Source organism: Leucoraja erinacea, chromosome 17 (genome assembly GCF_028641065.1).
Source record: "Leucoraja erinacea ecotype New England chromosome 17, Leri_hhj_1, whole genome shotgun sequence".
NCBI classification, from domain to species: domain Eukaryota; kingdom Metazoa; phylum Chordata; class Chondrichthyes; order Rajiformes; family Rajidae; genus Leucoraja; species Leucoraja erinaceus.
Genome location: NC_073393.1, coordinates 43209744 through 43234120, shown reverse-complemented (window position 1 = coordinate 43234120; position 24377 = coordinate 43209744). Strand labels below are relative to the sequence as shown.

Below are 24377 nucleotides of genomic sequence, written 5' to 3'. Positions count from 1 at the left end.
CCTCAGAGGGCGGTGGAGGCAGATTCTCTGGATGCTTTCAAGAGAGCTACATAGGGCTCTTAAAAATAGTGGAGTCAGGGGATATGGGGAGAGGGCAGGAACAGGGTACTGATTGGGAATGGTGGTGCTGGCTCGAAGGGCCAACTGGCCTACTCCTGCACCTATTGTCTACTGTAGCCCACATCTTTCAGGATTTTATCCTAACCCATATAGTTTAGCAGAAATGTATCAATTCAAGAATTTTACATTAATATATTTCCATTCAAATTATTGGCTTTGATTAGAAAATCTGAAAAGCTTTGACTAGAAATTTGCTGCAACAATCTTGAAACACAGGATAAAAACAATTAATTTTTCCCTCTGAACCTTCAAAAGTTTGTCTTCTAAACACGTTAGTTTCTCGGTTTTTACCTTTGCAAGAAATTCTTTCAGTTCCCGATTAGACTTGGTTACAAAAGTCACTGAGGAATCCGACCACAGTACCTAGAAATCAAAATTAAAAAATGTGCATTTTATAATACTGAAAACCTCAAAGCAATTAAGCCATCAATTGCAGTTGCTTGGGAGAATACTAAAACAGTACTTAACAGGGATTCTAAATTAAAATATTAAAACATTCATACAGATCCTATTTCAGCAGACTAATGCTACAGCAAAAAAGCATATAGGCAGAATTTAATTTTATCAACATTAGTCTTACATATTGCTATTTCCACAACCTTGAAAACTACAATAATTATGAGCACAAAGGCCAACATAATGCAATCCATTAATATCCTTTCAACAGAGAATATAAAGACTATTCTCTAGAATAAACTGGTGTAGTTACCACCGAGGATGGATCTGTCAAGCCAACTCAGGAGGAGCCCATTATGCTGCAGTTATTACTAGACTGTAAAGGTATACTTTGTTAAGAAAACGCTCACATATTATAAGAACATAGGACCAGAATTAGACCATGTGGCCCATCGAGTCGAACGCTGCCATTTAATCATGGCTGATCCATTTTTCCCTCTCATTCTCTTGCCTCCTCCCATAACTATGGACGCCCTTACTAATCAATACGATCAATCTCTGCTTTAAAAATACCTAACATCTTGACCTCCACAGCCATCTGTGGCAATGAATTCCACAGATTCACCACCCTCTGCTAAAAAATTCCTCCTCATCTCCATTCTAATTGTACATCTTTTATTCTTTTGAACTTCCCATTTCTGAATCCTCTCCCCATTTAGAAATAAGAATATCCCTTTATTCCTGCTACCAATGTCCATGACCGTTCACTTTGATACACTGTATTCCATCTGCCACTTCTTTGCCCACTCACCTAACTCGTCCAAGTCTTCCTGCAGACTCCCTGCTTCCTCAACACTACCTGCCCCTCTACATATCTTCGTATCATCCACAAACTTAGCCACAAAAACATAAATTCCATCATCCAGATCATTAACATATAATGTGAAGAGTAGCGGACCCAACACCAACCCCTGAAGAACACCACTAGCCATCAGCAGCCAACCAGAAAAGGCCTCCTTTATTCCCACTCTTTGCCTTCTGCCATCCAACCAATCTTTTATCCATGCTGGTAGCTTCCCTCTAATACCATGGGTTCCTATCTTGTTTGGTAGCCTCACATGCAGCACCTTATCAAAGGCTTTCTGAAAATCTAAGTAAACAACATCCAAAGACTCTCCTTTGTTTATCCTGCTTGTTACTTCTTCAAAATCTCCAACAGATTTGTCAGGCAAGATCTCCCCTGAACAAAAAAATGCTGAGTTTGGCATATTTTGTCATGTGCCTCCAAGTACCCCGAAATCTCATCTTCAATAATGGACTCTAAAATGTTATCAACCACAGAAGTCAGACCAACTGGCCTGTGATTTCCATTATTTTGCCTTGCCGCCTTAAGGACAGCTGGATGATGTCTGGATGATCTGGGAGACTGAGGAGTCAAAGGTAGGAGTTTCAGAGAAGTGGTCATGCCTGGTACAGGCAGAAAGTAGATGGATGACCATCAGGAAAGAGACTAGAGAGTGCAACAATCCCCTGTGGCCATGTTCCACGACAACAGGTATGCCCCTTTGGATACTGTTGGAGAGGATAACTGGAGAGGGGAGAGCAGTAGTGGTGAGGTTTGTGGCATCCAGCCTGGATCTGAGGCATTGCAAGGAGGGTGAAGACAGTCAGAGCCATAGATTGGAGATTTGTTAGAGAAGGGGTCAGACAGGGGATTCTAGAATAGTGTGTTGCCTCCCTCCCATGGAGACAGGGTTCTGGCTATCTCCGAGCAGCCGCAGAATATTCTCAAGGGGAAGGGGGAGCGGCCTGAAGTAATTGTGCACGTTGGCAGATAGAACATTAATAGGAAAAGGAATGAGGTCCTACAGAGTGAATACAGAGAGCTAGGCAAATAGTTAAAAAGTAGAACCTCGAGGATAATAATTTACAGATTGCGCCTGGAGCCACTTCCTAGTGACGTCCTAGTGAAAAGGAAGATAGGACAGGTGAATTTGTGGCTGAAGAGTTGGTCCAAGGGGCAGGGATTCAGATTTTTCGACCATTGGCACCTCTTCTGGGGCAGAGGTGACCTATACAAGAGGGACGGCTTGCACCTGAACTGGAGGGGAACCTAGGTGGGTAGGTTTGAGACTCCTACTCAGGAAGGTTTAAACTAGATTGGCACAAGATGGGATCCAATGCAGGACTGAGGCAGGTGAGAGTAAGTTGGTAGGGAAGGTGATGAAAAAAGTTTAGTAGACAGGATAGGCAGGAGCGTGGCATGAATATGCGATAGGCCTGACGGGTAAGGTGGATGAACGAAGAGCATTAATAGGTACGTGTGACTGGGACATTATAGGCATTACAGAAACCTTGCTAAGGGACAGGATTGGCAGCTTACTATGCCAGGGTACAGATGCTAAAGGCAAGACAAAGGCGGGGGTAAAAAAGGAGGCCGAGTTGTTTTAAGGAGCATGTCATGGCAGTAGTCCGAGATGACATTACTGATTGTATGTCTAGTGAGGCTATATGGGTGGAGCTCCCAAAAAGTCAACGGAAATTAGAAGAGCAAATATGCTGGAAGATTGCAGGCAGCTGCACAACTGATAGTGTTGTCATAGTAGGGGATTTTAACTTTCTTAATATAGACTGTATTGCCATAGTGCTAAAGGCTTAGACAGGGTGGAATTTGTCAGATGTGTTCAGGAAAGTTTCCATCGGCAATATGTAGAGTGTCCTACAAGGGAGAGGGCAAAGCTTTACCTACTCTTAGGAAATTGGGAAGGGCAAGTGATTGTAATGTCAGTGGGACTAGCCTTTTGGGACTAGCGACCACAGTTCTATAAGTTTTAAAATAGAGACAGGGCAGGCTCACGTTAAAATTCTGAATTGGGAAAAGGCCAACCTTGATGGTATTTGGCAGGAACTTGCTAAAGTGGAGTAGGCTGTTTGTAGGCAAAGGGATGTCTGGAAATTCAGATGGTTTTAAACGAGGTAGAGTTCAAGGCGTGCATGTTCCAGTTAGACTTAAGGGCAAGGCAGCTGAAAGTAAGGAAGCCTGGATGACAGAGAAATTGAGGCTCTGGTCAGGAAAAAGGAGGCCTGGGTCCAGTGCAGGCAGCTGGGATCAAGTGGATCTCTGGGGGAGTTTAGGAGACTGTGGAGCATACATGAGAAGGAAATCAGGAGAGCAAAAAGTGGCAAGAGATAGCTCTGGCAGATAATATTCAGGAAAATCCGAAGTAATTTTATAAATACGTTAACGGAAAGAGGGTAACTAGGAAGAAAATAGTACCTGTCAGAAATCAAAGAGGTCCTCTGAGTGTGGAGCCGCAGGAGATGGGCAAGGTCCTCAATGAGTATTTCCCCACTGTTTTTACCATGGAGAAAAATATAAAGGCTAGGGAGCTTGTGATAGTTAATGGAGATGTCTTGAGAACAGTGTGTATTATGGTCAAAGAGGTACTGGACGGCTAGGGCAAATGATGTTAGATAACACTTCCAGACTTGATCAGGTATATCCAAGAATACTGTGGGAAGGCAGAAAATAAATTGCGGGAGCCCTGGCTAAGATATATAAATCATCGTTAGACACAGGCGAGGTACCGGACGACTGGGAGGCGGCTAATGTTGTGTCTCTATTTAGGAAGAGCTGCAAGGAATAGCATACCAGTGAGCCTAACATTAGGTGTCTTGCAAATTTGATTGAGGTTTTTCAAGAGATAACCAAAAAGGTTGACGTGGGCAAAACCATGGACCATGTCTATATGGATCTCAGCAAACCCTTTGAGAATGTTTCACCTGGTAGGCTGGTCTGGAAGCTTAGGAATCTGGAGCCATGGGATCCAGGAAGAGCTACCAAATTTGATACTCTGAAATTCTGCTCCATGGAAGGAAGCAGAGGGTGTTTTTTTGGACTGGAGGTCTGTCACGGGCGGTGTGCCTCTGGAATTAGTACTGGGCCCATGGTTATTTTTGGTTTGTATCAACAATTTGGATGAGAATGTACAAGGCATGATTAGTAACTTTGCAGATGCACTAAAGTGGGTGATATCAAAAATTATAGTTGGCATTTGATCAGCTGGGCAAGTGGGCTGAGGAATGGCTGATGGAGTTCAATGCAGATACTGTAAGTGCGAAGTGTCGCATTTTGGGAAATCAAAGGGCAGCACCTTCACAGTGCTCAAATACAAATGGTATTGTAGTTCCATGAAAGTGGAGTCACAGTTAGATAGGGTGGTTAAAAAGGCTTTTGGGACATCATCATCATCGGCGGTCACTCGAAACGAGTACGACTGTCCTCTTATGGAGGACGCCTGTGTGTGGGGAGACTGGTGCACAGACAGCCACCCCATGGTCCTTGACAGATCTGGGTCAATATCCAGTGACATGGAGTCCAAGACGTCCGGGGACCCTTCTCTGCTGCAGCCTTCATCTGCCTTCCCAACCGTTGTGACGCTCCATTAAGGTCAGCCATCATCCTCTGCCTGTTCCACCGTTGAGGTCTTGGTTGGATTGCTCTTTGTCAGAAACCTCCCCCTCGACCTTACCGCCATGGGGGGCCCTACCAGGAGCATAGCTCCAGACGGCATCGCTCTCAGGATCTCAGGACCACACCAGCTTCTCCACCACGACAAAGTGACAATTAACTGCCGATTTTGGTACGTTACCCTTCATCAGCCAAGGTATTGAGTATAGAGGTTGTAACATTGGTGAGGCCACATTTGGAGGACTGTGTTCAGTTGTGGCTAACCTGCTATAGGAAGGATGTCATTAAGCTGGAAAAAGCGCAGAGAAGATTCACGAGGATGTTGACAATACTTGAGGGGCTGAGCTATATGGAGAGGTTGAGGAATGACTTTATTCCTTGGAGCACAGGAGGCGAAGGAGTGATCTTATAGAGGCCTATAAAATCATAACGGGAACAGATAGGGTAAATAAATAGGGTGTAATACAGTCCTTTACCCAGGGTAGGGGAACCAAAAAAAAGCAGACATATGTTTAAAGTGAGAGAGACAAGATAGGAAGCTGAGGGACAACATTTTCACTATGGAACGAGCTGCCAGAGGCAATAGTTGAGGCAGAAACTATAACAGCATTTAAAAGATACTTGGACAGGCACATAGATATAAACTGTTTAGAGGGATATGGGCTAAACGCGGGCAACACTATGGCCCAAACTGAACACAATACTCCAAATATGGCCTCACCAAAGCGTTGCACAACTGTAATATAACATACCAACGTTTATACTCAATACGCTGACTGATGATGGCCGATGTACTGAAAGTCTCTTGACCACCATATCTACCTATAGTGCCACTTTCTGGGAACTCTGTACCTGTACTGCTCGCTAACACTCTCCAGGAACCCGGTTATTTACTGTGAATGTCCTGACCTGGTTTGACTTCTCAAAATCCAACACCTCATACTTAATCTGCATTAAACTCCATTTGCCATTACCCAGTCCACTTGCCCAGCTGATCAAGATCCTGATGTGACTTTTAGAATGATCTTCTGTCTACAAATCCACCCATTTTATTGTTATCTGCCCACCTACTAAACATGCCTTATACATTCTCATCCAAATTGTTGATACAAGCCATGAACAATGGGTCCCTGAAGCTCACCACTAGTCACAGGCCTCCAGTCTGTAAAACAGCTAACCACCATTATCATCTGCTACCTTCCATGATGCCAATTATCTCTCCTGTCAGCTAACTCTCCCTGGAACCCATGTGATGCCACCGTTCGGAGCAGCCTATCATGCAGAACTTACTCAAATGCCCTGCTGAAGTCCATGTAAGGCTTTGCCCTCGTAAACCTTTTTGGTTACTTCTTTGATGAAAGATTCATAACACACAATCTTCCAATCTCCCAAAACCATGCTGACTATCCTCAATCAGTTTATTGTCTACCACTGAAATTAGGCTCACTGATTTATCGTTCCTAGGCTTTTCCCTGCAGCCCTTTTTAAACAGAGGCATAAAATTAACCACCGTCTTGTCATCTGGCACTTCACTCGTGTCTAATACGTCTCAGCCAGGGTTCTTGCAATATCTTTTCTCGCTTCCCCTGTGTGCTCAGATATTTTTGATTAGGCTAGCGAGATTTATTTGGCTTCATATGCTTTAGGACATCCAGCACCTTCTTGACCAGCAGCTCCACCATCCAGCATCGTAATACAGACTGTCCTCAAGACTTCAGTCATAGAGTGATACAGCATCAACGCCTAAGCAACCTCTCCAATGAGTGACCCGAAACATCACCCATTCCTGCTCTCCAGAGATGCTACCTGTCCCACTGAGTTACTCCAGCTTTTTGTATCTATCTTCTATATCATCTTGCCATCTGTGTTCTTATCAAAATCATTGATGTTGATGACGAGCAGTAACGGGCCTAGCAATGAACCCTAATCACACCACTAATCACAGGCCTCCAGTCTGAGAAGCAACCTTCCACCATCACCCTCTGCTTCCTTCCATGAAGCCAATTTTCTATCCATTCAGTTATCTCCTTGGATCTAAGGCGATCTAACCTTCCTGAGCAGCCTACCATGCAGAACCTTGTCGAATGCTTTGCTGAAGTCTATATCTATACAACATCTACTGCTCTGCCCTCATCAACCTATTTGGTCATGTCTTCAAAAAACGCAATCAGATTTGTGAGACACGACCTCCCACGTACAAAATCATACTGACTATCGCTAATCAGCCCTTGCCCATTAAAATGCATGTATATCCTACCTCACAGTATACTCTCCAGTAACTTTCCAACTACAGATGTTAAGCTCACTGGCCTATAGTTCCTAGCATTTTCCCTGCAGCCCTTCCTGAATAGAGGCACAATATTTGTCACCCTCCAGTCTTCTGGTACCACTCCTATATTTAAAGATGACTCGTAAATTTCAAACAGGGCTCCCGCAATTCTCTCTCTAGTTTCCCACAATGTCCTCGGATGTATCTGAGCAGGCCCTGGAGATTTATCTACCTTCGTACATGATAGTGCCTTTAGCGCCTCTGACCGTAACACTGACTGCTCTCAAGACACTGCCATTGACTGCCCCCAAGACACTGCCATTGACTGCCCCAAGTTTCTCTGTTCTCCTGTCTTTCTCCTCAGTAAATACAGAGGAGAAATATTCATTGAGGACCTTGCCCATCTCCTGTGGCTCCACACAGAGGTGACCACTTTGATTCCCACTCCCTCTCTCTAACCCTTTTCCCCCTTATGTATTTATAAAATCTCTTTGGATTGTGCCTAATATTATCCGCCAGAGCTTTCTCCTGGCCCCTTTTTGCTCTTCTGATTTCCTTGTTTAGTTTGCTCCTTAGTTCCCGAAACTCCTCCAGGGATGCACTTGATCCCAGCTGCCTATTCCTCTCCCATGCATCCTACTTATTCTTGACCAATGCCTCAATTTCCCTCGTCAGCCAAGCTTCCTTATGTTTGCCTGCGTTGCCTTCACTCGATCAGGGATGTGCATATCCTGAGCTTTTGTCAGCACACTTTTAAAAACATCCCACTTGGCTGATGTTCCTTTCCCCTCAAATAACCTGCTCCAATCAACTCGAGTGAGACCTTCTCCCATACCCTCGATGTTTGCCCTACCTCAATTTAGCATTTTAACCTACAGGCCACCTCTCGCTCTCCCTATGATTAAAAATTAGGTAAAACCTGAAATACATGCTCAGAATTGTGAATAATTGGGAAAAAGATAAAAAACCTATTGCCTCTACCTTTCCTGAGTTTCATTTTCTTCTCCTAACTCTTACAACCACTTTTCAATCAGTTCCAGTCATATGGTTTACTGAGTATCCTTTGCTAATGTTATGCATTTTCCAGGCTCTTTTCTGTCTTGAGGTTATATTGCTATTTTTCCCAATTGGTGTTGCATGAAGCAGGTAAAATCTAAACTGCAGTTGTCATGATAACTGACACATCAGGTACCTACTGAACATGAAAATTTGGTTAACATTCAGGAAAGCAAAACTAACAGGTTCACTACATGGTTCAAGGAAAGAGTTATTTCAGCATTTTGGGATATTTGTCGCTGATAATTAGATTTTCGATTGCACCAAGGCTGCACACATGACTTGATGTTTTGGGAATCTTATGTCAGCGAGTTGTGGAACGTGTTGCATATATAAATCTTATAGAACAGTACAGCATAGCACCAGGCTGTTCAGCCCACAATGTCTGTGCCTAACATGGTGCCAAGACCAACTCATATCTGCCTGCGCATAATTTATATCCATGCACATTCATTTGCCCATCTAAAAGTTTCTTAAATGTCACCATCATATATGCCTCCACCACCACTCCTGGCAGTGCTTTCCAGGCACCCACTACCCTCTGTGTAAAATAACTTGCCTTGTATATCTCCTTTAAACTGTCCTTCTCACCTTAAAGCTATACCCTCTAGTAATTAGTATTTCCATCCTTTATCTAACATCTTTCAGGTCTCCTCTCAACCTCCAGCGTTCCAGAGAACATAATCCAAGTCTGTCCAATATCTCCCTGGAGCTCAATCCTTCTACTCCAGGCATCATTCCTATACACCTTCTCTGTAAATCTTTCCAAAGCATCCACATCCTTCCTGTATTGCGGTAATAGAACTATCTGTTCTATGTCACCTGTAACTGAGCATTTTTACAGCACTTGCTCATGGGGTAAAGGCAGCAAAAGGCCAGAACCAAATGGCTTAAATGCAAGGATTTTAAAGGACGTGGCTGCAGATATAATGGGTTGACATTTCTCAGAACTCTTTCATGGAGGGTTTCAGAAGGTTGCAAAACGACTAAAACGACTCGCTTGTTCAAAAAAAGGAAGAAAAATAAAAGGCTGGGAACTATACGCCAGTTAATTTAATGCCCACTGTCGGCTACTCAAGAAGAAAAGAAAATAAGACAGGAAGGCCACAAGCCTGCCCCTACTTTTATTATGATCATGGCTAGTCTTGGCCTCAACTCCTCTTCCATAGCATCTCTACATACTCCTCAGTTCCTCAATCTATCAACATTTTTGAGGCAGAGATATAATAGATACTTGATTGGTATGGGTGTCAGAAGTTTTGGGGAGAATGTGGTTGAAAGGGGAAGATAAATCAGCCATGATTGAATGGCGGAGTTGACTTTTGATGGGCCGAATGGCCTAATTCTGCTATCACTTAAGAACTAAACAGCAAGAACCTTTTCCCCAGGATGGAAATATTAAATACCAGAGGGTATAGCTTTAAGGCGAGAGAAACAAAGTTTAAAGTAGATGTGTAGGGCAAGTTTTTCTACACAGCGGGTGGTGTGTCTGGAGCATGCTGCCGGGGTTGGTAGTGGAGGCAGACTGCGATAGTGGTATTGAAGAGACATGTGGCTAGCCACGTGGATTTGTAGAGAATTTAAGGATATGAAACAAGAGCAGGCACATAAGATTTGGTCTTGGCCTCATAATCAGCGCAGACATTGCGGCCTGTTTCTGTGCTGTGAGATATCTCTCCATCACCTATATATCTCATGTTTCCCTTTCCCATAACTCTCAGTCTGAAGATGGGTTTTGACCCGAAATGTCACATATTCTTTTTCTCCAGATATTGTCTGAGCCGCTGAGTTACTCCAACCTTTATGCTCTCTGGGACCTTGCTTGTGACAAGAGAGGATACAAAGATAATAATAATAATAACTTTATTTGTTAAGCACCTTAAAAAACAACCAAAGCTGACCAAAGTGCTGTACAGAAAAAAGAAAACAAGCAAGACATCATAAAACAGGCAGAACAACAGTACAACTAACACGAGGCGCATAAATTACATACGAAAATCCAAACAATAAATTAAAATACATAAAACACGAGTACGAACCACGCAGCAAAACCAAGCAAATAAAGTTAATAAACAATTCAACACCTCACTGGTCTACAAAGGCCACGGAGAATAGATATGTCTTCAGGAGTGACTTAAAAACAGCTAGAGAAGGGGCCTGTTTAATGTGCAGAGGCAATTCATTCCACAATCTCGGAGGCGACACAGCAAAGGCACGGTCCCCTCTGAGCTTCCGCTTAGTCTTTATCATGGATGTTGCAATATCCTCTTTTGCCACTCTCAATAACCTGGGATAGATCCCACCAGCCCTGTAGATGTATCCATCTTAATACTTTTCAAGAGACCCAATCCAACTTCTTTCTTGATCTCAAACTGCCTTTGCATGTCAATATTCTTCACATATCTAACTGACCTCCATGTCCTTCTCCTTGGTGAATACAGATACAAGGTACTCATTTAATACTTCACCTACATCCTCTAACTCAAAACATAAATTCTCTTCTTCATCTTTGATAGAAGGTATTCTGCCTTCTCCTAGTTATTCTTTTGTTTTTAATGTATGTGTAAAAAGTCTTGGGATTGTGTTTAATCCGTCTGGCCAATGATATTTCATAGCCCTTTTTGGCACTTAAAATTGTATGCATGTTCCTTCCTTTTAGGAACATAGTTAGGAGTGAATATCTAAAATGGGCCTCCTCCGTAAATTGGAGCAGCACCTCATATTTTGCTTGGGTAGTTATGCTTATGTCCCTTTCTCATCATGTTTCCATGACCCGCCTTCACAACAGAATGTATTCATACTCCTTAATGGTCCCATGGGAGGAGGCTGTGGACGAGGCCTATGAAAGGAAAAAGCTTTGATATTGCAGCAGAGGCAGAGGAGAGAGGTTGGAGTGTAAGGGTGTGTCCAGTGTAGGTGGGTGCAGGGACTTTGTAGCCAGTTCGACCACAAGGCTCCTGAGGGAAGTAGGAGTCAAAGGGCAGGCACAAAGAAGGGCAATAAAATAACTTGCCAATGCCGCCGAACGGAGCAGTCACTGGCTGTAGCTGAAGAGTAAATATGCTGCCTGGGCTGCCACGTGACCATCTAGAGGCTAACAATAAGACACACACCCAGGTCTGATCACCCTGCGGTGGGCCTGCCTCAACTGAGGGTGTCTTGTGATAAAAGGCCGAAACACCCAGTGATGTTGAGGTACACAACTGAAGATGTGTCTGATTGTTAGCAAATTCACCTAGTGGTCATACCCAAGAATGTCAATTGTAGTGAAATCTTAGGGATTGTAACACCCAGTCCTACTAATCAAGCTTGATCTGCCTTAACCTATATCTATATAGATTTTTTTCCTACACCTCACTCCTCCCTCAAGATCTCGTTTATGAAAATTGTAAACCATCCCCTCCTCTCCTAGTTCTCAGTAAAGATCTCTTTCATAGAAACATAGAAATTAGGTGCAGGAGTAGGCCATTCGGCCCTTCGAGCCTGCACCGCAATTCAATATGATCATGGCTGATCATCCAACTCAGTATCTCGTACCTGCCTTCTCTCCATACCCTCTGATCCCCTTAGCCACAAGGGCCACATCTAACTCCCTCTTAAATATAGCCAATGAACTGGCCTCGACTACCCTCTGCAGCAGAGAGTTCCAGAGATTCACCACTCTCTGTGTGAAAAAAGTTATTCTCATCTCGGTTTTAAAGGATTTCCCCCTTATCCTTGAGCTGTGACCCCTTGTCCTGGACTTCCCCAACATCGGTAGCAATCTTCCTGCATCTAGCTTGTCCAACCCCTTAAGAATTTTGTAAGTTTCTATAAGATCCCCTCTCAATCTCCTAAATTCTAGAGAGTATAAACCAAGTCTATCCAGTCTTTCTTCATAAGACAGTCCTGACATCCCAGGAATCAGTCTGGTGAACCTTCTCTGCACTCCCTCTATGGCAATAATGTCCTTCCTCAGATTTGGAGACCAAAACTGTACGCAATACTCCAGGTGTGGTCTCACCAAGACCCTGTACAACTGCAGTAGAACCTCCCTGCTCCTATACTGAAATCCTTTTGCTATGAAAGCTAACATACCATTTGCTTTCTTCACTGCCTGCTGCACCTGCATGCCTACTTTCAATGACTGGTGTACCATGACACCCAGGTCTCGCTGCATCTCCCCTTTTCCTAGTCGGCCACCATTTAGATAATAGTCTGCTTTCCTGTTTTTACCACCAAAATGGATAACCTCACATTTATCCACATTATACTGCATCTGCCAAACATTTGCCCACTCACCCAGCCTATCCAAGTCACCTTGCAGTCTCCTAGCATCCTCCTCACAGCTAACACTGCCCCCCAGCTTAGTGTCATCCGCAAACTTGGAGATATTGCCTTCAATTCCCTCATCCAGATAATTAATATATATTGTAAATAGCTGGGGTCCCAGCACTGAGCCTTGCGGTACCCCACTAGTCACTGCCTGCCATTGTGAAAAGGACCTGTTTACTCCTACTCTTTGCTTCCTGTTTGCCAGCCAGTTCTCTATCCACATCAATACTGAACCCCCAATGCCTTGTACTTTAAGTTTGTATACTAATCTCTTATGTGGGACCTTGTCGAAAGCCTTCTGGAAGTCCAGATACACCACATCCACTGGTTCTCCCCTATCCACGCTACTAGTTACATCCTCGAAAAATTCTATAAGATTCGTCAGACATGATTTACCTTTCGTAAATCCATGCTGACTTTGTCCAATGATTTCACCACTTTCCAAATGTGCTGCTATCCCATCTTTAATAACCGACTCTAGCAGTTTCCCCACTACCGACGTTAGACTAACTGGTCTGTAATTCCCCGTTTTCTCTCTCCCTCTCTTCTTAAAAAGTGGGGTTACGTTTGCTACCCGCCAATCCTCAGGAACTACTCCAGAATCTAAAGAGTTTTGAAAGATTATTACTAATGCATCCACTATTTCTGGAGCTACTTCCTTAAGTACTCTGGGATGCAGCCTATCTGGCCCTGGGGATTTATCGGCCTTTAATCCATTCAATTTACCCAACACCACTTCCCGGCGAACCTGGATTTCACTCAATTCCTCCAACTCCTTTGACCCGCAGTCCCCTGCTATTTCCGGCAAATTATTTATGTCTTCCTTAGTGAAGACGGAACCAAAGTAGTTATTCAATTGGTCCGCCATATCCTTGTTCCCCATGATCAACTCACCTGTTTCTGACTGCAGGGAACCTACATTTGTTTTAACTAATCTCTTTCTTTTCACATATCTATAAAAACCTTTGCAGTCAGTTTTTTATGTTCCCTGCCAGTTTTCTTTCATAATCTATTTTTCCTTTCCTAATTAAGCCCTTTGTCCTCCTCTGCTGGTCTCTGAATTTCTCCCAGTCCTCCGGTATGATGCTTTTTCTGGCTAATTTGTACGCATCATCCTTCGCTTTGATACTATCCCTGATTTTCCTTGTTATCCACAGATGTACTACCTTCCCTGATTTATTCTTTTGCCACACTGGGATGAACAATTTTTGTAGTTCATCCATGCAGGCTTTAAATGTCTTCCATTGCATTTCCATAGATGTTGCTTGACTGCCCGAGTTCTTTCAGCCTTTTCTGTTTTTGTTTCAGATTCCAGCATCTGCAGTTTTACTTGTTTTCTAAGAAATTATTTTTATTTTCATACATTACAGAAGAAAATCATAGAATTCTTTACCTCAAAGGAATAGTCAGCAGTTTTCTCATTCTTCTTATGCTGCAATCCTTTCAGATCTATCCTCTCAATGTTTACTGAAAATAAATGAGACAATACTTGAGAAACATTCTTTGTTACAGATAACACAGCACGATTACATTAATGAAACTTTGGAACAGTAATAAGTATTCAACAGTTAGTAAATTTGCACATAGACAGAGACACCTTGCCGTACAAGTCCATAGGTTTCTAAAGGTGGCAGCACAAGTATATATGGTAGTGAAGCAGGCACACAGTTTGCTGGTCTTCATTAGCTAGGGCATAGAATGTAATAGAACGGAGGTCATGGTACAATTTTATGACACCGAGTAAAATACAAACTCCTGGAAGAAGTCAGCGTGTCAAGCAGTGTTTGTGTACAGCTAACATTTCAAGTTGGGACCCTTCTTCAGACTAATAGTGTAGTGGAGAAATAACAGGTAGAAAGTGAAGGGAAGGGGTGTGGCAGGAGTTGGCAAGAGACAGGTGAATCTAGATAAAGAGGGATTAATTGACAGATGAATCAGGTAGGGAGGTAGGGTGGAGATAGCAACCGAGTCTGGATGTTGTAAGGGGAGAAGCCAAAAGGGAGCAAATTGTGGAATCTGATAAGAAAGAAAAGGGAGAATGAAATGCAGAACCAGAGGGAGGTATGGTAAGAAGTAGGGAACAGAGAGAGGGGCGGAAAACAATGTGGGTCAAAGGGACCATTCCTGTACTTACTGGTCTGTTTTATGTTCTCCAGAGATGCTGCCTGACCCACTGAGTTACTTCAACACTTTGTGTCTGTTTTTAAACCAGCATCTGCAGTTCCTTGTTTCTCTAGATTTACTAGGAGGTTATCAGGGATGGGACATTTCAGTTATAAGGAGGCACTGAATAAGTTGGTTTGTTTCCTTTGGAGAGGCAGAGGCTAAGATAGAGGGGCATGATAGGAGGGGCATGATAGGATGGATATTGCAAAACTTTTCCTTATAAAGGAGATATCTAAAACCAGAGATTGTATATTTAAGGGAAGGGATGAGAGTTCAGGATAAATTAAAAAAACAAAATACAAGTGAAATCATAGCATTTTGATTGCTAAAGTTAATTTAGTGGAAAGCTGGATTTCTTCTTGCCATTGACCACAATGTTTTGCTGAACAACCCCTGCTGAAATTCCAAGCATTTGTAAGTGAGAACTGGACAGAAAATGTATATTTTCTTTTCCTTCAGGGTCTCCAAAACACATCCACCCCTTCTGGTGTCTGAGCATCAGGTCTAAGCTTTCCAATAAAACCAGAGAGAGCATCAGGCATGCATCCATTGTAACAAGTTTCTAATGTAACAGCGGTCTCACTTGATTAGTAATTAGGTATGAGCCGGGGGAATATTCAGATAGCCTCTGTATTTTACAGGGAGAAAATATGGCTGGCTAGTGAATAACCAATTGTTGACAAAGTATGGAACATGTTACTAATTTTCACTTTGCAGGTCATAAAGAAGGCAGTGAATGAGAGAACCTTTGTTTATGGGTACATCTGGTACCAGAAATATATCACTCCTGCAAGCAAGTTCATCCCTGACCACTTGCAGGCCGCCGGGACTGACGCTGCTAGCTCCAACTGTTGTGTCTTGAGTGACTCTCTCGGGTCCTGCTACACACCCCGGTGCTTCCACATACGTACCATATTACCAACACCACCAGGACCTACTACCCTATCCCCACCACCGGAGTCAGGCCCGACAGTGGTGTTCAAGAAGCTTTTAGATAGGCACATGGAATTGCAGGAGCTAGAGGGATATGATCATGTACAGCAGGCAGATGTACAGCAGGAGATCAGTTTAACTTGGCATCATGTTCAGCACAAACATTGTGGGTTAAAGGACCTGTACCTGTGTTGTATTGTTCTATGTTATATGTTCTATGTATAACACCACCCTGAATACCCACCTCCCCTTGAGCCCCCATCCTGCCTTCATGGTACCCCTCGCCACTCCCCCAGACTCTGGGGCTAACCCAAGAACCAAACCCTGTCGGGTTTTCACCATCCCCTCCGACCACCCCCTCTCCCATGCCAAATGTACTGTTCTCGGTTGAGGGCTAAGGTTTTATCCCAACACCCACACCTCAAGGAGATTCAAGCCCATCATGATGTTGAGATCTTCTTCCTTCACCTCTGCCTCTGGGTTTATTCCCCTGGCAAGGAGTCCTCATCTCCGAGTGACTACACCTTATCCCATCTCCAACATTCCCCCTCCTCATGTACTCCCCCTGCTGGCCTTCGACCCTCTCTGGACATTTTTATTTTCAGTGGAGTGCAGGTCAAGACATCAACCGTCTTGAATTTTCCACTGACCTTATCCACTCCAATCTCACCCCCTCTGATTGTGCTGCCCTCCGTTCTTATACCTACCTCTTGGCCATGACCCCATTGACAAACACCAGACCACCATCTCCCAGACCATCACTAATCTCATCAGCTTTGGCAATCTCCCCTCCACAGCCACAAAAGTTATAGGTTCCCTACCCTTACTGCCCATTTCCATCTCCTTCCCAAAATCCACAAGCAGGACTGCACTGGCAGACTCATTGTTTTTTGTCTGCTCTGCCCCACCAAATGCATATCCAATATGGAGAAGTGACAATGGAGAAAATAAAGAAATAGCATATGAATTGAGTATGTTTTTTGACATCAGACATTTCAAAAAGCCTTTGATAAGCTGCAGCAAAGGTTGCAAAGGAAGATGAGAGCCCATGGTATCAGAGGGCAGATACTAGCATGGATGGCAGTGGCAATAAAGATGGAGTGGCAATAAAAATGTCACTATAGTGAATATGTTTGCTGACGACACCAAAATTGGAGGAGTTGCAGACAGTGAGGAAGGCTGTTAGAAGATACTGTGGGATATAGACCAGCTGCAGAAATAACCATATAATAACCATATAACAATTACAGCACGGAAACAGGCCATCTCGACCCTTCTAGTCCGTGCCGAACACATAATCTCCCCTAAGAGGGTATTAGCTACAGGGAGACGATGGATGGACTGATTATTTTCTCTGGCGGTGTTGGACATTGAGGGGAGAGTTGATAGGGTAAAAAAAGAGAGGCATAGATAGGATCGACAGTCAGAATTTTTTCCCCAGGAAATGTCCAACACTAGACACATAGCTACAAGGTGAGAGAGGGAAGTTTAAAGGAGATTTGCGGGGCAAGATTTTTTTTTTAACTCAGAGGGTAGCAGGGGCTAGAATGGCATTGCCGGGGTGGTGGAGGAGGCAGATACGATAGTGGCATTTAAGTGACTTTAAGACGCATGGAAGTGCATGGAATAGAGGAATATGGATCATGTGCAGGCAGGTGAGTTTAGTTTAACTAGGCATCATGTTTGGCACATGATTAATGGACTGTGCAGACTGCTCAGATAAGGGGAACAGTGGTGGCATCTGATTTTACTTCGGAGTCACGTGAGTGACTTCGTGAAGAAGCCCGCCCCAGGACGCATTGCGGCATTACGTTTCAGCATGCAAAGCGGCAGCCGGGAGTCAGGGCTCCCGAAGAAACGAGAAAAAATCTAAGTTTAGGTAAGTACTTACCTTTACTGTTACAGCCCCTTTGCGTCTGCTTGTTCCCCGCAGGGCGTGCAAGCGGCCCCCTTGGACTCCGGGAGGAGTTTTTTCCGTTCGCGGGAGGGGAGGAAAGATGCAACAAGGACCGCACTCACCGGCGGACCATGGATGGGAGCTGTGCCGGTGCCGGTAACACTCCACAGGGGCGACATCCAGAGAGCGCAGGAAGACGGCGCTGGCACTGCGTTGGGGTTCCCCTCAGTCCTCGCTCGCCCTCGAGTACTGTCCAGGTGAGGCAGGCAGGCGGGCGGGAGGAGGCTTCCGACATTTGCGGAGCCGGTAAGGGGACCCACTGTGCAGTGCTGGCGTGGAGTGCGCTGCAGCCCGAGTGCAGGTGAGCAGCAGCCCGAGTGCAGAGAGAGAGAGAGAGCAAGGACCGCTAATCAGCGGCCCGCTCCCGACTCTGCACCAAGCCGTCAGCATCAGCTGCGGGCTTGCGGGGGGAAATGCTGCACCTGCCCGCTCGACGAAAGGACGTCGTTGGGCAGCAACAGGCGGTAGGACCGCTTAGCGGGCGGTCCACAAACCCGACACCGCGACCGAGCCAGCCCGCTAGCACCTGAGCAGCGGGCTGGATGTGTGTAAAACCCGGCGGTGGAGCTGACATCGGACTGGGACGTCTCTCCACCCAGGAGGGGGAGAGACAGCCGCCTGAGCTGCAGGAGCGGCTCTTGGGCATTGGAAAGGTGAGTTTGCAGTTGTGTTTTTTTACAGATTTCAGGAACTCAACGCAAAAAACTCACAAAGAGAAACTGCCCCGCTCCAACTCTACCAGCGGGGCAGCAACCGGCGGCAGCGTCGCTCGCAGAGCGTTTTTCGCTATCCCTGAGACCGAGCCAAGCCAGTCTCGCCAGAGCCTACACGGCGGACTGGGAAAGCGGACAGGAAGCCAAACGGCCGGTCGTCTCCGATTCGTCGGAGGGGGACATGTCTCTACCAAAGCAGAGAGAGACAGCCGCCTGAGCTGCACTTAGCAGCACCTGGAGGAGAAGGTCCACCGGGAACAGCAGCGCTCCCGGCGAGACAGGACAGGCACCTCCTCCATAGTGTCGTTCAGGCACTGCCCTTTGCTACCCTCATACCACGGGCTGGAGCAGGAGGCTAGCATTGGTGACCAGGGCAGGGCTGGTCTGCAAATGGGGCAGGCGGACAAAATCGGGAGTATGCATGAGGTGCAGGATCAGGAACAGCTGTTGGGTGTCATGGACCGCTTCGTAGCAACCCCACGGGCTGGAGCACCGCCGGAGCCAAAACAATGGCAGCCAACAAGAATATACAGCACCAGAGAACTATGAGGCCTTAAGGGGAATAAGCCTAAAACAGCAAAATCTGGAAGTTGTGGGGGCCCTTATGCGGGCATAAAAACTCAAGCTACAGCGGATCCGAAGGCTCCTGATGTCAGCTATCACAGCCTATGCTTGTTCTGTGGAGATAACGAGATCAACACATGCCACCAGAAAGTGCTGGTATTAAGGTGTACCACGATTCGAACTAAATAATCTCTGAAGGGAAATACAACACCTGCCCTCAATCTCAAAGATGCAGGCTTGAGCAAAGCCCAGCAGCGGAGGCAGACACACTGCTATTTGGGAGAGATCTGAACAAAAAGCTCAAGGAGATCGAAGAGGTATCAAAAACCTTCGGCATCATGAGGGCAGGCCAAGGGACGAGCAAACCACGACTTTCGATACCCTAACAGCAGCACCTCACGGCATCCACCAGTCTATGTCTAGAATATGGGACTGGTGAAAGCTTGGGGCCGCACTATCCCCAAAGATCTTTTAGATCAGGGCCCGCCGCTGACCCCCTGGAAAATGCGCCCCCCCCAACGTCGCCAGCACATCCTCAGAACAAAAGCACTCAGAAAACAGAAAACACAAAACCGCCAATAACCATGGAGGTAGGTGGGTCTGGTTCCTACCAGCATATAGAGCGCTTTCTTGGACTATCTTGGCTTTCATATTAATTCAGTCCACGTAACTATAAGGATGCCAAGAGACAACATAGTTGAATTGGCACAAACAAGCACAAAGTAATGGTCAAACTACCAACTACTCGACAAATAACAGAGTAATTGGGAAAAAATGGTACCATTTCTGTCTACATCATTCAGATGTTAGTATCAAAAACAACATATAGGTTGTCATTGAGCATCTCATGAAGTTACCCACTGAAGTAATATCAGAAAGACAGTGGTGGGGTTACCACTTATACTGGGCATTAATTATCTAAAAAATGTTCGGGTGAATTTTATGAGTTTTTAAAGCACTTGCATGTATGGGTATAAATAGACTACACTATGGAGGTGGCCTATATTAACCATATGGCAGCATAAAGTCGGTATCATATGAGAAGTTGGTCAAACCAATTTGGCAATGGTATATCCATAGATGTATTTGACTATCAACAACTTACCTGGGCGGTAAGGAAAATACAGTGACAGACATCAGGTCACATAATATTAAGGACTACATCAATTAGATGTTTTCATATAAAGTTAACAAAACTATTAAGCTATATGATGCAACAGATATTAATGCATTTCATTGTCGCTGTACTGTACACTGACAATGACAATTAAAATGGAATGTGAAACTGATATCGATTATTTGCATTAACGCTATATCACCAGGTGTTCGGGGATGTCCTATGTATGTCGCGGGGGGAAACCAGACCCTGGGCCAGTGGAATCCTCATTAAAAAATTTTCTCTGGGACAGATAGTTCCAGCAGAAAGATCGTCAGCTATATATATTAACTTTTCTGACCTATAGGTCATGTTGTCATTCAAGAATGTATTTATAATATTGATAGACAAATGCGTTCACGCTGCATTGGTGAAATTAATTTTATGTATTTTTCCCTTCTGCCTCACCAATCGAGAACAACGCACAGTACAAAAGGATTCTGCTTCAGGTATTTGATAGTACCTGACGGACTTACGCAGCCCTTGTTTCACTTCACGCCATGACATGGCTGTTGAAACTTGGATGGTGTTTTTCCAGTACCCAGAATTATTAATATCGGAGCCGGGCACAAATCAACTGTGCCATGAGAAATAAGCTCCTGAGCTGCAGATTCTGCGCAAGCCTCTGGGACTGGGATTGTTATACTGAATAATCGACACCATGTCAGCATCCTTTTGAACATCCACTGGACTACAACACTTGTCCAGCATCAAGAGAAGTACTGCAAGGATACAGGGAGAACCTACTCATCCGATACAGGTACTACGAACTGGAATTCCTGGAGAACCTTCATCATGATGAAGGATTCGGCTACAGTGCCATCAACACAGCTAGAATTGCCCTGCCTGTTCTTTTTCAAAACAGCTACAGGACAACAGGCCATGGGGTCACTGGCTGGTGGTAAATTTGAAGGGTATTAAACCTCTAAACCCCTAGACTAGGTACACCTATATATGGGATGTCACAGTGGTTAACCACACTTCAGGGGATCCCACCAGCCAGAGTCCTAAACCTGAACCTTCTATGCACTAAAACATATGTTAAAGGCACATGGAGCAGCACAGAGTGTCCAGTCACTACTCCTATTTTCAACTGGACACCATGCTCACAGCTTCAGACCAGATCTCTATCATTTGTTCAGGGAATGGTCAAACCAGACCAGGAACACCTTATCCAGTCATAAAACCGGGCTACCCGCCAGAAAACACGGTATGTGCCAAGACCCTATTACCTTACATAGACACAACCTAATTATGCGAGGGAGATGAAAAGCCTTGTGGGTTGGTCACAAAACACCTTGTGGTCGGGTAACAAGCCTTTTTTGAAATGGCTCAAGCAGGTTAAAGCTCCTGGGATAAACTAACATGTATAAAGTTGTCATCCCACAGGAGAAGCTTCCACGTCAACGGCAAAAGAATGGACGTGCCTGTAAACCACATCCTGGCTACAGCAGAATAGTGGGGGTAAAACGTTCAGAGAAATAAATAATTATAAACTGTTGACAAAACCTGTTTTTATTTGCAGGAAGATTCCAATCTGCAAATATTCAAATTAGCCAAGGGGAGCATTTAAAATTCTTCAGTGTTATTGTAAAAATACCATTGGTTTTTTCTATAAACAGAATCATTGGTTGATTATGATAACACGCTTCCTCCCTCAAAGGCTTCGGCAGCGAGTGATATAAGCCATTACACGGTTTGAAATCACAGAGCTTTGAAATCTTCACGAAGTCACTCACGTGACTCCGAAGTAAAATAGTAAGATTAAACGAGAACTTACCAGTTTGAAGTTTGATCTGTATTTTATGAGGAGTTACGATGAGGGATTACGTGCCCTCCGCTCCCACCCTCATTACATGGATCAAACTGATAATTGATGTCTCTTTATTCTTTACTATGTTACTTCAAATACGTGTCTGTCTGTGATTCCACACCGCTGCTTTGAAGTTATGCCGCAATGCGTCCTGGGGCAGGCTTCTTCACGTAATCCCTCATCGTAACTCCTCATAAAATACAGATCAAACTTCAAACTGGTAAGTTCTCGTTTAATCTTACTATTTTAAGTCAATGTTTCATGGCACACTGATCTACTGATCTGATGATCTTATTTCAATTCTGTTCTCCCGACCTGCAATACCTGTTCATAAAAAGCTATCCCTTTTATCTACCAAGGGAATTCACTTCTACCTTCTTATCAACAATGTATAAACCACCTCAAACCAACTGCAAGGCGGCACTGGATGAAGTATACTCAATCATCAACTCTATTGAGACTCCCTGTTCACCACTGTAATGACTTCAATCAAGCAAGATTCTGAAATGTACTTCACAAATACCACCTGCATGTCTCCTGCCCCATGCGAGTTGTCAACACTCTCGATCACGGCAAACACCGATTTCATTGGATTAGAAGATACAGCATATAATATAATAATATTAAAGTTCTAATCTTGAGAATATCACACTATTGAATGTTAAAGGCACTCAGTGTTTATTACTATTTCCGTCACAACGGTCAATTTTGTAATTAGCTACATTTCAAGAGAATTTATTGTCATGTGTCCCAGATAGGACAATGAAATTCTTACTTTGCTTCAGCACAACAGAATATCGTCGGCATGAATACAGAGCAGATCAATGTGTCCAATATACCATTATATAAATATATACACACATGAATAAATAAACAGATAAAGTGCAAATAAACAGATAATGGGCTATTAATGTTCAGAGTTTTGTTTGAGTTGAGTTTAATAGCCTGATGGCTGTGGGGAGGCAGCTATTCCTGAACCTGGACGTTGCAGTTTTCAGGCTCCTGTACCTTCTACCTGAAGATAGTGGGGAGATGAGTGTGTGGCCAGGATGGTGTGGTTCAAGTCAAGTCAAGTTTATTCATTCGTCACATACGAGATGTGCAGTGAAATGAAAAGTGGCAATGCTCGCGGACTTTGTGTAAAAAGACAAACAAACAAACAACCAAACAAACTATAAACACAATCATAAACACACACATATTCTTTTATGTATTAAATATTGGAAGGAAAAACGTTCAGTGAAGTTAGTCCCTGGTGAGATTTACAGTCCGAATGGCCTCTGGGAAGAAACTCCTTCTCAACCTCTCCGTTCTCACAGCATGGCAACGGAGGCGTTTGCCTGACCGTAGCAGCTGGAACAGTCCGTTGCATGGGTGGAAGGGGTCTCCCATGATTTTATTGGCTCTGGAGTTGCACCTCCTGATGTATAGTTCCTGCAGGGGGGCGTGAAGTTCCCATAGTGCGTTCGGCCGAACGCACTACTCTCTGCAGTCTTCTTGTCCTGGGCAGAGCAATTCCCAAACCAGATGGTAATATTTCCGGACAAGATGCTTTCCACAGCCGCTGCGTAGAAGCACTGGAGGATCCTCGGAGACACTCTGAATTTCCTCAATTGCCTGAGGTGGTAAAGGCGCTGCCTTGCCTTACTCACGAGTGCTGCGGCGTGTGATGTCCATGTCATATCCTCAGAGATGTGGACTCCCAGATATTTAAAACAGCTCACCCTATCCACAGGATCCCCATTTATCCTCAATGATGTGTACGTCCTTGGATGATGTGCCCTCCTAAAATCCATGATCAGCGCCTTCGTTTTTTTTGATGTTCAAGAGGAGGGAAGGGATTTGACCAAGGGGGATAGTATGGAATCAAGGTATGTGGAGATGAGTTTGGTGGGGTACGAACAAGCAGAGACAATGGGTCTGCCGGGAGAGCCGGGTTTGTGGATTTTGGGGAGAAGGTAAAAACGGGCCGTGCGGGGCTGGGGAACGATGGAAGGTTGGAAGCTTGGTCGGGCAGGGCATGGGAATTGATGAAGTCGGTGATGGTGCTAGATATGGTGGCCTGGTGCTCGTCGGTGGGGTTATGGTCCAAGGGTAAGTAGGAGGAGGTGTCCGAGAGTTGGCGCGTGGCCTCAGCTTTGTAGAGATGTGTGTACAGGGTCCTTGATGATGCTGCCAGCCTTTTTGATTAACTAACTAATTATATGCTTTAATTTAAGGTCATCCAAGTAAGATGTTTCATATTGGTTTCAGAATGTTTCAATATATAATAACTGAAAATTTCATTCAGTTCTCTTGATTTTTAAGAAAGTTATGGGCTTTTGACTGTCACCGCTTTTGTGTTAAGTCATTGGAAAAGCAATAGGGAACAAGATGCTAATTTCCAAGTATGTAAATGACCATAACCTTTTAAATACTGAAGATATGAAAGTGAATTAGGTATCAAATT

At 44.4% G+C, this 24377-nt stretch overlaps 1 protein-coding gene across 1 annotated transcript in view; it reads right to left on the bottom strand.

The window, feature by feature from the left end:
- zcchc14 (zinc finger, CCHC domain containing 14) overlaps window positions 1-24377 on the bottom strand; it is a 107508-nt gene that overhangs the window by 63908 nt on the left and 19223 nt on the right. Inside the window, exons 3-4 of the mRNA XM_055649064.1 lie at window positions 14020-14093; window positions 412-483 (exon numbers count right to left, since the gene is read on the bottom strand). Of these exons, the coding sequence (XP_055505039.1) occupies window positions 412-483; window positions 14020-14093 (146 nt within the window). The remainder of the gene's footprint in view (window positions 1-411; window positions 484-14019; window positions 14094-24377) is intronic.